The sequence below is a fragment of the Muscardinus avellanarius genome (genome assembly GCF_963383645.1).
Source record: "Muscardinus avellanarius genome assembly, chromosome: 3".
NCBI classification, from domain to species: Eukaryota; Metazoa; Chordata; class Mammalia; order Rodentia; family Gliridae; genus Muscardinus; species Muscardinus avellanarius.
In genome coordinates, this window is record NC_137788.1 from 166,246,344 (window position 1) to 166,258,748 (window position 12,405).

Genomic DNA, 12,405 nt, shown 5'->3' on the forward strand with positions numbered 1-12,405 from the left:
CTCTGGAGGCTGGACTCCAAGGTCGAGGCGTGGCGGGCTGGCTCCTTCTGAGCCCTGTGGGGAGAATCTGTCCAGGCTCCATCCTTGGCTCCGGCCGCTCCTTGGCGTGTGAGAGCACAGCTCCGGTGTTTCCCCGGTGTCCGCCCGAGGCACGTTTGTCTCCAAGCTTTACCCTATTGTGTGCGGGTGCGTGGGGTGCTGGGGATTGGACTCTGCCTTCAGCAGTGTCTTCATGTCCCAAGCACCTTACGACAAAGTAGGAATGATGATGCCCTTGTCAGCAGTGCTGGGAGAGCTGCCTCCCCGGGCCCCCGTTCTCCTGTTTAAAAACAAGAACAGCTGGGCCTGGAGGTGCATGCCTGTCATCCCAGTACTAGGGAGGCTGAGACAGGAGGATTGCAGGTTCTTGGCCAACCTCAGCAACTCAGTGATGTCTTCTACAACTTTGTGAAATCCTGTTTCAAAACAAACAAACAAAAAATAGCTCAGAGATAGAATGTACCTGGGTTCAGTCCCCAGTACCATACACAGTCTTATCAGATTAAGGCTCATCCTGGTCTCACTGTATCTAGGTTACTTCTATAAAGACCCTGTTTTAAAATAAAGCCACACTTTGAGGTCATAGAGGATAGGACTTAAGACAGACGTCTTCTAAGAGGCACACAATTTGACCTTAGTCGGAGTGCCACACCCACGGCTCACCCGCACTCCATAGGCACGCAGACCAAACTTCTGAGGAGGGAGGGGGCTCTGGCGGAGAAGCCACAGAGATAGCGCGACTGGCCCCGCTCCAGAGACCCGCGTCTAGGGACCGGCTGGTGCCTTTGGTTGTGTTGCTGAATATCTTGATGTCACAAGCACCCACTACAAACGGGAATCGCAGCGCCCTTCTCAGCAGAGTGCGGGCCAGACACCGACACCCGGCGCCTGCCCACACTGCGCCAGTCCTGGGTGAACGTTCCAAGCAGTAGCCTTGAAGGTGCCTCAGCCCCTCCTTGAGGGAGTGAAGTGCTCAGACGGATAAGCTGCCCCTGGCCCCAGACAGCTGCAGGTTGGGTTAGTCCACTGGAAAAAGTCTGTCTCATCGGCTTGCAGGTGAACGGTCAATCTTTATGGAGCACTCTACTAAATGATTCGCAAATGGCAGTCATGTCTTCACTGGGGCCTGCCCTAGTACCACAGAGACACGGCCAGCCTGTCTCTCTCTCTCTCTCTCCCCTCTCTCTCCTCTCTCTCCTCTCTCTCTCTCCTCTCTCCTCTTTCTCCTCTCTCTCTCTCTCTCCTCTCTCTCCTCTCTTCTCTTCTCTCTCTCTCTCTCTCTCTCTCTCTCTCTCTCTCTCATATTGGAGATTGAACCCAGAGGCAGTCTACCTCTGAGCTACACCTCCAGCCCTATTTTTTTTAATTCTTACTTTGAAGCTGGGTCTCATCAGGTTGTGGAGAGTCTCACTGCTTGCCAAGGCTGGCCGCGACCTTGCGATCCTCCCGTCTCAGCCTCCCAAGTACTAGCATCACCCACTGAGCACCAACCATTTGCCTCACTTGCCAAGGGAAATGGGGAGCCAGGTGTGTAGAATGCAGACCCAGCCCCTTCCTTCCTCAGTTTGTACTCGGGGAAGGGACCATCATTATAAATACGGTTATTGACAGTGCTGTGGGCATGCACCCGGAGAGGGACGGGGTGCAGGCTGGGACCCAGCGCTTGGCCCTTTGGGCTGCTGTCCGAGGCTCTGGGCCTTACTGACTGCTCCGTTCCCCACAGGGGTCACCACAGTGCTGACCATGACGACGCTGAGCATCAGTGCGCGGAACTCGCTGCCCAAGGTGGCCTACGCCACCGCCATGGACTGGTTCATCGCCGTGTGCTACGCCTTCGTCTTCTCCGCGCTCATCGAGTTCGCGACAGTCAACTACTTCACCAAGAGAGGCTGGGCTTGGGACGGCAAGAAAGCCCTGGAGGCCGCCAGGTTCAAGGTCGCGTGCTTTGTCCTTCTCTGTCCTGCTTTCAGTTTCCCTTGACCGAGAAAACGTGTCCCATTCTATGTTCACATATGAGACAAGCGCTCCTCCTCCCCACCTCTCCCCGAGCCTCAAAATGACCCCTTCCCTTCTATTCTGGGTCCTTATGAATCCTTACTGCAGATCACTTTTCTAACTTATTTTATTATCCATATATGTATGTATGTATTGTCTGTCTTTCTACCATCTATTTAGTGGTACTGAGGATTGAGCCCAGGAACATTCTACCTCTAAGCTACATCCCCAGCCCTATTTTATTTCTTATTTTGAAGCAGGGTCTCACTGAGTTGCAGAGGGCCTCATAAGTTCCTGAGGATGGCCACAAACCTCAGATCCTCCTGTTTCAGCCTCCCAAATACTAGGATGACAGGTGTGTGCCACCATGCCTGACTTCCAGTATATTTAAAATTACCAAATTTTATTCAAGCAAAAGATCTGATATTCAGTGAATGGCTTGGGCTTGCATTTTTAATTCAAGACTATTGTATTTCAAAAATAACTCCTAGCGCTTCGGGGACGACTCATCCAAGTTTTCGTTACCCTCTTGGCTCTGCCCAGTTTTCGCTGCACCGCCATGCAGCCTGTCGTCTTGTTGGTGGCATTCAGTCCACAGAGGGGCGCACAGCCTCACGGAAGCCATCTATCGGCAGACGTGCTCCGTCCCGCCCACTAAATGAGTGGGCTAGCTTAAACCACACGCTCACTTAAATTGTTGTGAAAAGTCTTCTTCTGCTCAAAGCAGTTAACCACCAGGCATTTGACAGTGATCTGCAGCCCATACAAGGAACATCTGAGGTAAGAAGAGTTGACGGGATTCTGAGCTGAACCATTTCCTTGGGGAGACGAGACTCGCGTACAGGGACGGCGGAAGAGGAAACAGCTTATGCCGGGCTGCTCATTGTACCATGCACAGAACAAATACCTCCTTTGTCCTGAGGAAGGGGCGGCCAGCGTCATGGGCAGACTTGAAAGTAAGCCCTAACTGTGCTTTGAAAGCCCATCATGAAGGGAGGCCCGGAAGGCACCATGGAAGACGTGAGCCTATGCCAGCCTCCCACCCGAGGCCGCAGCGGTCACAGCCGGCGCAGGGCCCCGCTTCCGTTAGACACTCGGTGCTGCCCCATCTCAGCACTTGCTCTTGTACTGGATGCTGCATTTTCCTCCTGGAGAAAGGTCAGACGTCAGCCTTGACCTCGCCCCGCAGACCTTCTCATCGCCCGGCCCAGCACCCACTTCCCTGCGCTGATGTCGCTCACGGAAGCTGCACGTCCACGTCCGGCGCACCGCGCTGGAGGAAGGCTTGGCCGGCTCTGCCCTTTCTTGGAAGACAGGAGGGAGAAGGCTGAGGAAGGGCCCTGGCGAGGAGGAGCCTCGGGCGGGCGTGTGCACAGAGTGTGTTTCTAAAGTTCACGCCCCCTCTGGGTAATAGTTTGCACTAGGGTTCACATGAGTAGCAGAACTCTCAGGATTGTGCCTAGCAAAGGATCACTTGTCAAGGCAGCTCAAGTCCAGGCAGTGTGGTCTCCAGTGGCCGCCTGCCTGTGGGGAGCTGGAGGAGCTGGACCAGGGAGCAGTCCAAGAGCTGGAGCCTCAAAATCAGAGCAGCCACTAATGCAATCCCAGTTCAAGATGGAAAGACCAGGCCACTCCCTGGAGAGAGGATGGAGAAAGTCCAGCTGGAAGAGCGGAAGGCCAGTACCCCAGGGAGAGCGTGTGCAGCCCCTCCTCCTCTCTGGGGACAGTGCTGCCCCCTTCAGGCCGGACTGCCCTGCGCTCTGGGGTCCCGGAGGCCAGCCACCAGGATCCGGCGAGTCTCCCTCCAGCTCACCCTCACACAGTGGGCGAGAGATGGCCGACTCGGGCGCTCTTCTTGTTCCTCCTGTATGTGATGGGGCCGTGTCTGCTGAGGGGGAACAGGAGTGATCTGGCTGCAGGGGAGGCTTGGGGGAACTGGTAAAGCTTCGCAGAGCCCAGGTTTCTGCAGACCACGAAGGTCTTGACCAGACGTTGAGACTTATCCCACAGACGAGGGGGCCAAGGAAGAGGTGTGCTGGAGAAGGAACAGGAATGGCGTCTGGGGAGAGGCGACTTCCCAGCCCTGGATCCTGTCACTGCAGTATCGGCGCCCCCGCCTTCTGGGTGGTGGCACCGCGACAGGCTGGCGAGGGCTGAGCCTGGCGTAGAGTGCCTTGGGAGCAGGCATCCAGAGGTTGTCAGGATGGGAGGCGTTGCAGGTGACGCCCAACCGCTGTCAGCACACACCACGTTCCGCCTGATGGCTCTGCCTGCAGGTCTCCCTGAGCCAGCACCCAGATCTGGGTGGGGACCTGGAAAGAGGAGGGAGGGTGAGGTAGCATGGCTAACCAAGCCCACACAGCTCCAGTCTTGCCTTGTTCAGACTTGATCTACGAGACGGAGTGTTGCTTCCCAGGGCTGCAGCGCCACCCAGCCCGAGCCTCGTGCTTTGTGCACCGGAACCCCCAACTTTGCAGCAGGCACATCACACTGTCGGGCTCGCGTAGTGGATGGCAGCGTGACCAGTGCTGGTCTCTGGTGACCTGAGCACTTCTCAGGAGTGGAAGGAGCGTGGTACGTAACCTGTATGCAGCCTTGCTTCACATCGGATCCGCAGCGGTGAATGCTGGGTCAGGGTTACAGGTGCAGCGGCATCTTCAAGGGGAGAACCGGAGACATGCCGGGAGCTAGTGGAGTTGGGCAGCAGAGGACCTCCTCTGGACGACACGGCCATGCAGAGCCGAGGCCAGCGCTGGAAGCTCTGGAGACCGGCCGGGACTTAATGGTCCTGCTCCCCTGACCAGCACGCCGACCACTGGACAGGAGGAAGTGGCCCAGGCCAGTGGCTCTCTGCACCGAGGCTGCCTCTTCCACCCAGGGAGCTCCAATCCGTACTTCTCCAAATGTAGTCATAGCTGTGTGTGTGAGAGAGAGAGAGACAGACCGACAGACAGACAGACACACCTAAATTACTTGCCTGGTTAGAATTCCATAATCCCCCAAAATGTAAACATATGTGCAGTCCAAAAATGTATACAAGAATGTTCACAGCTGCTGAATACTGGAATCCTTAGGGTCAGAAGCAGTTTGAGTGTCCACCGTTAGGAGACAAACGGTGATATTTATACAAAGAAATAGTGCTTATCGGGTGTTCTCAAAGGCATCATACTGAGCAAAAGACACCTATCCTAAAGAGAGTACCTTCGTGTAATGAGTGTGTTTGTGTGTGTGTAGTGGGGGAGTGAACCCGGGGCCATCCTACCTCTGGACTATACCCTCAGCCCTATTTTAGTTTTTGTTTTGAAACAGGATCTCTCTAGGTTGCTGACAGCCATGCTGAGTTGCTGAGGTTGGTTTAAACCTGGCATCCTCCTGTCTCAGCCTCCCGAGTGCTGATCACAGGTGTGCACCACCACGCTCAGCTTGCGACATGATTTTGAATTGCCTCCTTCATCCCCTTCTCCCTGGGCCGTTCTCTAGAGCTGCCTCATAGCCACACACATCATTCACCCACGCCAATACACAGAAAGGCAAAAAATGGTGGCCACTCTCTGGGGCAAGAGAAGTCTTAATGCAGTTTACAGGAGGCTCGTGAGAAACGTCAAACGTCGGCATCAGCAGTGCCGGCGGAGTTTCCACCTTCCGCAAGCTGGCTCCTTGGGATTCTAGAAGTTGAAGTCCAGGGGGGCCTGCCCTCTCCCAGCACTATGTGACATCTCTCTGTTGGGAGAGACCCGCCTGTATGCTTCCAAGTGAGCTCACAGTTGTCTGCTGGTGCCATGTCCTATGTCCTTATGTTCTTATTATATTTTTCAGAAAAAGGAACGAGAACGCAAACTGAACAAGTCCACAAATACATTCACCTCTGGGAAGATGACCCACCCCCCAAACATCCCAAAGGAACAGTCCCCAGCGGGGGCCTCAAACGCAGCCTCAGCTCCCGCCAAACCGCCCGAAGACAAGACCTCTGAGAGCAAAAAGACTTACAACAGCGTCAGCAAGATCGACAAGATGTCCCGGATCGTGTTCCCCGTCTTGTTCGGCACTTTCAACTTAGTTTACTGGGCAACGTATTTGAACAGGGAGCCGGTGATTAAAGGGGCCGCCTCTCCCAAGTGAGCCGCCCTCTCCCCACTCCACGGAAGCCACGCTTCCTGCAGAATGGTACCGCGGAGAGGCCAGCTCGGAGGGACGCTCTGCATTCGGGCACTCTGTTTCAGGAGCACTTTTGCATGTTTAATAATATGTACACATGATATCGCCTTGATGTTTCTAAATGTAACTCCAGACGTTTTGAAGATGTCTCCTTGGTAAATAAAGCAAACAACTTCCTAGAAAAACGGGAAGCAAAAGAGGGACACTCAGACACTCAGTATCTTAACACCGACAGTTTACAAATGAGATTAGTGTATTTTTAACCGTTCCAGGTGTACCTAACAATGTTTTTATATTCCAGATGTCATTTCATACGAAATTTCCCAGCAGATAAATATTTTAGGAAAACGCTCGTGATTATTACTTGACCAACAATGGCAGGAGAAAAAGAATACAAGAGAGCACATTTTTTCCATTAAAAGAAAACAGTGGACATTTATGTCCCCAATTAATTGCCTTTGATAATTCTTACTGTTCTGAAATTAGAACAGGACTGCATGATCTGACATTAAGAAAAGAATAGGCAAACATTTATGTAGATAAATTTAATAACAGAAATGCATAGGATTTTAGATTAGCAGATAAAACATTTCCCCAAGGAAAAATTTTGAGCAGTTAAGCTTAAAAATTATTATTATTATTATTATTATTAGTGTGTGTGTGTGTGTGTGTGTGTGTGTGTGTGTGTGTGTATGTGTGTGTGAGAGAGAGGGGGAGACGTGTATTCTCCACTCACCTCACCTCGACCCCTCCACTAACTGAGCAATGGCCAAGAAAGAAAAGATGTTGGGACGGCAGACAGGTGAGCTGGCATCCTTGGCCCTGCCCCCGTGCTGTCTCTAGATGCCCACCGCCTCTCGCTGCCGCTAGCGTGTGGTGCTTCAGTGGTGAGAAGTTGTAGCTGAGTTATTTTCTCTTTTATTTCCTTGTATGTATTTCACGATCGAATTATCGCTTTGTCAGCTTTTGTATAGGAATCTTCAATGTTCATTAAAAAATAAAAAGATGAACTGATCTCTTGGGCATATATCGTTTTTTAAAAAATCATATTTTGAAGCCGGGCATGGTGGCGCACGCTTGTGATCCTTGTGCTTGGGAGGCGGAGACGGGAGGATCACACAGGTTTGAAGCCAGCCGTGCTGGCTTAAGAGACGCTGTTCGCAAATAAAAATATAAAATAGGTCTGGGAGTGTAGGCTGGAGGTGGAAGGGTTTGCAGGAACCACAGTACCACCAAAAAAAAAATTCATATTTTGGTGAACTTGTTTTCTTAAAAGGACATAAAGGAAGTTCGTGAAATTCCTTGTGAGGGGAGGAAATAAAACTCTTACTCAGTAGCTCTCACCCAGTCTAATTCTGTGGAGTCGGTTGAAGAGAAACTTATTTCCCCACAGTGAGGACACACAGGTGCAGCCACATGGCCTCTCCTTTCATGCCTCTTGGAGAAGAGCCCCACAGGGCTCCACTTCTGGAGTTTCCTCCGAATACGCTTCTCAGAAGGTTTGCTGGGGCACGGACACTGCCTGGTCATAGCCCTGCACCTTCCTCTAGCCATCTGTGACCAGTCACACAAGGTCCGGCAATTTGGCCATCTATTCCTGTTTGCACGAATAACAAGTATGCAAGGAACAGGTCTGTCCACGCCCCATGTGGAATTTCACAGTCATAAAGGGGAGTAACGATGGTCCCCCAACAACATCAAAGTTAGTCCTGTCTAAACTGACCGCATGGCCTGGTTCTTTAAATATACAAAGATCCCACTGCCGCCTCCGTCACTGGCATCTGGACCTCCCAAGTAGTAGGGTGAGCAGAAAGGATGCTCTTAAGTGCTGACGCAGGGAGCATTCCCTACGACAAGCAGTGACGCATGGTTTCACAACACAGAAACCACCAACATGAAAGCAACCACAGGGCCAGTGTGACCTCCTGTTGGTGCTTACTGTTTACTTATATTTCTTACACTTTAGTTTTGTCTGTAGTTTGGAAAATAAAGATACTATAAATGATGTCCAAATGGCTACGTGTGCACATACCCTGTGTATGCCGTGGATTTCGAATGTTCCCCAGACCTCACAAGGCAGACACATTGGAGGAAGCGTGGACGAGCAGCCATGTTGGAGATGGGGCTTGATGCTTGATTGCTGAGGAGGGGGGTCCCTAGGTGTGTGGCCTGGGTGACTATATATATGTCTCTTCCTCCCCTCTCTCCTTCTCTCTCTCTGCTTCTGGCCACTATGGCCTGAGAGCAGAGCCCTTGCTCACCTCTCTCTCTCTCTCTCTCTCTCTCTCTCTCTCTCTCTCTCTCGCCACCACACCCTTTGCTCTGAGACTCCACTGTGAAACCTCCATCTCTGAGCAAACAAATATTCCTTCTTCTAAGCAGTGGTCATCAGGTTTGCAAGAAATAAAAAAAATTCTGAAAAGAATTTTATGGCATCCTACATTTTAGGGCCAGGATATTTAAACACGTCTCTTTTTGATATTGTCACAAATAGAGAATGTTCCAATGAGTCTGCCATTAGAATTAATTCTGCAGGCCAGGCGTGGTGGCGCACGCTTGTAAACCCCGCGCTTGGGAGGCAGAGACAGGAGGATCGCGCAGGTTCAAAGCCAGCCGCATGCGCTGGCTTAGGAGACCCTGTTTCCAAATTTTAAAAAAATGTAAAAATATAGGTCTGGGAGTGTAGCCCGGAGGTAAAAGGGCTTCCAGGAACCCCGGTACCACCAAATAATAATAATAATAATAATAATAATAATAATAATAATAATAATAAAGAATTAATTCTGCAATTTCTTAGAAATCTAAGGGTCTATCTAGGGCAAGCCTTATTAAAGTTTGTCTAAAAGTGTGTGTCTATATACTATAACTGAGTTCAAATTCTTCTGGAGAAACTCTAAAATAGCACAGCAAACACTTTGTTGAAGACTGGCAAGAAGGTTACAAATCTGATCTTTTTGTCATGTTAATGACCTTAGGAAGTATTTTGTCTCTCTTGGGATGAGTTGTGAGAAAGTTACAGAAATGGGAAATCTCTATTTTACAAACAGGGACACTGTAATCCAAAGAGGTTAATTCATTGGTTCAAAATTATGTAATGCATTAGGAGAAAACAAAGGCCTTCATCCCAGTTCTCATGGTTTCTGTGTCTGGGGTCACATGCCTATGCTGTTGATTCCGGAAGGTTGTTGGTATAGAGCAGACTTGCAGCCTAAAGTGAAAAAGCTTGCTTTAAGACCTGACTGAATATTATCTATGAAGATGCCCTAACACCAAGTGTAATGGGCCACACCTGGGAGGCTGAGGCTGGGGGAACCCAGTTTTGATGACAGTCTGGGCAATTAGTAAGATAATCAAAATCAAGATAAAAAGGGCTGGAGTTGTAGCTTCATGTACAAGGCCCTGGGTTTAATTCCTAGTACTGAAAAAATGTCCTAGAGAATCTTTATTTTTGCTTTGAAATTATGACCTTAAATCTGTCCCTTCTTGTGTAAAATCTGTGTGTTTCTGTGATCTTAAGAACCTGTCTTGGGCAGGCATGGTGGTACACGCTTGTAATCCCAGCGTTTGGGAGGCTGAGACAGGAGGATTATGATTTGTGGACAGCCTCAGCTACGTAGTGAGCCCCTTTGCAACTCAATGAGACCCTGTTTCAAAATAAATAATAAAAAATAGGGCAGGGGTGTTGCTTGGAGGTAGAATGCCCCTGAGTTTCATCCCCAGTACCACTGGGGGAAAAAAAGAACCCGTCTTGACGGAATAGATCTGCGTTAGGGTAGTACTGACTAGTACTGCCTCCTTCCATCCGAGAGAGAGGGGCCAAGGGAGAGAGGTGCTGACTGACTGATGACATGTCTTGTGATTGTCCCTTCTGGAGCGCCGATTTGAATGATTATGGTGGCTGCATCAGAAGGGAGCTACCTCAAAGGAACCCATAACATCGAGTCTTTAATCAACATTGGCCTCCTTTGTAAGGACTAGCTTCAAATCAAAAAAGAATCTTTTCTTTGGAAAATTGGAAATGCCACAGTTTGCTCGACGAAAACAGTATTTTTAATATTTAAAAATTAGTTCAGGTATCTCTTTTACAATGCTAGCACATCTGGGACAATCACTGTCATGAGCAGACGTGCTGGGTATTTGAATATGAATTGCTCTGATCGCTGCAATTACTTGCCAGGTTTGCGTGGATGGAAGGGATTGCTTTTTGAACTGTGCAAAAAGGTTCATTTCATCAAAGATTTGCATGATTATCTGTTTGTCCCTGTCATTTGCGACAGTCCTTGACAACTCAAATGCTCCGGAGCCTATTTTGAAATAAGCATGGGTTCTTTATGGGAACTTGTGCCTCAGAAAATACTTATGGTTCAGAATTTCCGTAATGTGAAAGTCTGAAGGCTAACTCAGAAAAATAAGAGTATAAAAAGGTGAGTTTACTTGGCTTTTCTGAGTTAAATTGAAAAATAAAACCAAAGATCACTCACTCTATTTTGTAATATAAGATTCTAGGAAGGAAAATCTGAGAAGCTATCTCATTGACCCAGCATACAAACTCTGTATTCTTCACGTGACTACCACTGCTCCCTCTCAGACCAATGCTGGGTGTTTAGTGCGAGCATAGTGGCTCCAGGGATGAATACTGTACATGGGTGGACTGGACTCGAAACCCCATTAGGTACTGATTGAAAATGAGGGGTTGCACCCTACACAAACAAAATATTTTCTTAAGAGTTCATAAAATAAAAATTGCAGAGATTTTATAAGTATAACCAGAGATGGCCTAACAGTACTGGGGACACAATCCCACAGGGTGGTAACTGCGTGGGCTTGAGTGACAATGTGACCCTCTAGTGGCCGTGGAAATTCACCACCCAGATAGGAGGCTTCTATAATGGTGGATTAAAGTTCTTTGTCAGTCCTCTTCCTATCAAAAATCCATGAAATTCCTGGCAAGAGCAGTTATTTCAGAATAACTGTCAAGAGCAGTTATTTCAGAACTCTTGAAATAGAACCCAAAGCACACAAAAAAGTAAAAGTGTTGACTGAAGAAAACCTGCTGAACCCCAATAACAAGAGTGAGGCCATTTTCCTTGGAGAGGCTCCCACCTCCCCACCAGGGCGTGGTATTACCACAGATCAGCAGCCTCATGGCCACCAGAGGACGAGGGTATGATTTCAAACGCTACCAAAAGCCCTCCTCCAGGGTCTTATCATCATTTGGCCTGACTTGTAACTCAGCAGAATTGTCTTGTTTCTAGGACTTCATTGATAACAGTAGCAACTAGCACCAAGAGGAAGTCCACACTGTTGCGTCCCCAGGCCATGATGCCCAGAGTGCAAGAAAGAGGCCAGTCAAGGCTGAAAAGGAGTGTGCAGGGGCTCAGCCAAACCACAGGAACTGTGAAAACCCCAACACGCGCGGAGAGTCTAGAAGACCACGTGCATGCTCAGGGGTGTGTGGACAGTCATCCCTGACTCTTGAGGCTCAGGGAAAGGAGAAGGTAAAAAAACAAGTGTTGTAGTTAGATATAGCATGTCCCCTGAAGAGCTCGCTCATGCTCATGGCTGGTGTTCAGAGTTGATGTGATCTCACCAGGAGATAAGTTCATTGTCATGGATTTACTACTCGGCAACCCAGGCTTGTGGGTGTGGCTAGGGAAGGAAGGTCCCAGGAGTGTGGCCTTTTTGCCCAACCTGCAAATCTAAGACGTCTTCACTCTCCACTCCTGATATTTGGTGTACAATTTGCTGAACTTAAACATCAATACCCAGAATGCAGTTTGGATATTTTGCTGTTTTAAGATTTCCTCCACCAGTTTGTCAGTCATCGCATTGTTACATTTGGCTTCACATAAAAGTTTTAGGACGTGGAAAATGTGGATAAGTGTTTTACTAAAGTATAAAACATGTGGCCTCTACTCCAGTTCCTGTGGAGTCCTCTTTGCCTTCCAAAATCACCTGAGCACAGTATCTACCATCCACCTTTCTAGCTACATTTTGGTCTTTCCCATTTCCTCTCAGAAAACAATTCTAAATACTCAAAATCCACATGATCAGCCTTAGATGAAGCCATGACCGTACTCCTCTGGTACTCAATTACGTTCCAGCCAGCCTTCGTAGAGGTATAATCTAAAACTATTGAGCATGTAACTCAGAGGAAGCATTTATTTGCTCATGTTTTTGTATTTTAAGACAAGGTCTCTCTAGATTGACAAAAAT

The 12,405-nt window shown here is 49.1% G+C and overlaps 1 protein-coding gene across 1 annotated transcript in view; it reads left to right on the forward strand.

Annotated features, from left to right (window-relative positions):
* The window catches only part of GABRA5 (gamma-aminobutyric acid type A receptor subunit alpha5), a gene marked incomplete at both ends in the record, with an annotated part of 64,311 nt that extends 58,158 nt beyond the window's left edge, over nucleotides 1-6,153 (forward strand). Inside the window, 2 exons of the mRNA XM_080692056.1 lie at nucleotides 1,763-1,974; nucleotides 5,851-6,153. Coding sequence (XP_080548182.1) covers nucleotides 1,763-1,974; nucleotides 5,851-6,153 — 515 coding nt within the window. The remainder of the gene's footprint in view (nucleotides 1-1,762; nucleotides 1,975-5,850) is intronic.
* Nucleotides 6,154-12,405: the final 6,252 nt, after the last annotated feature.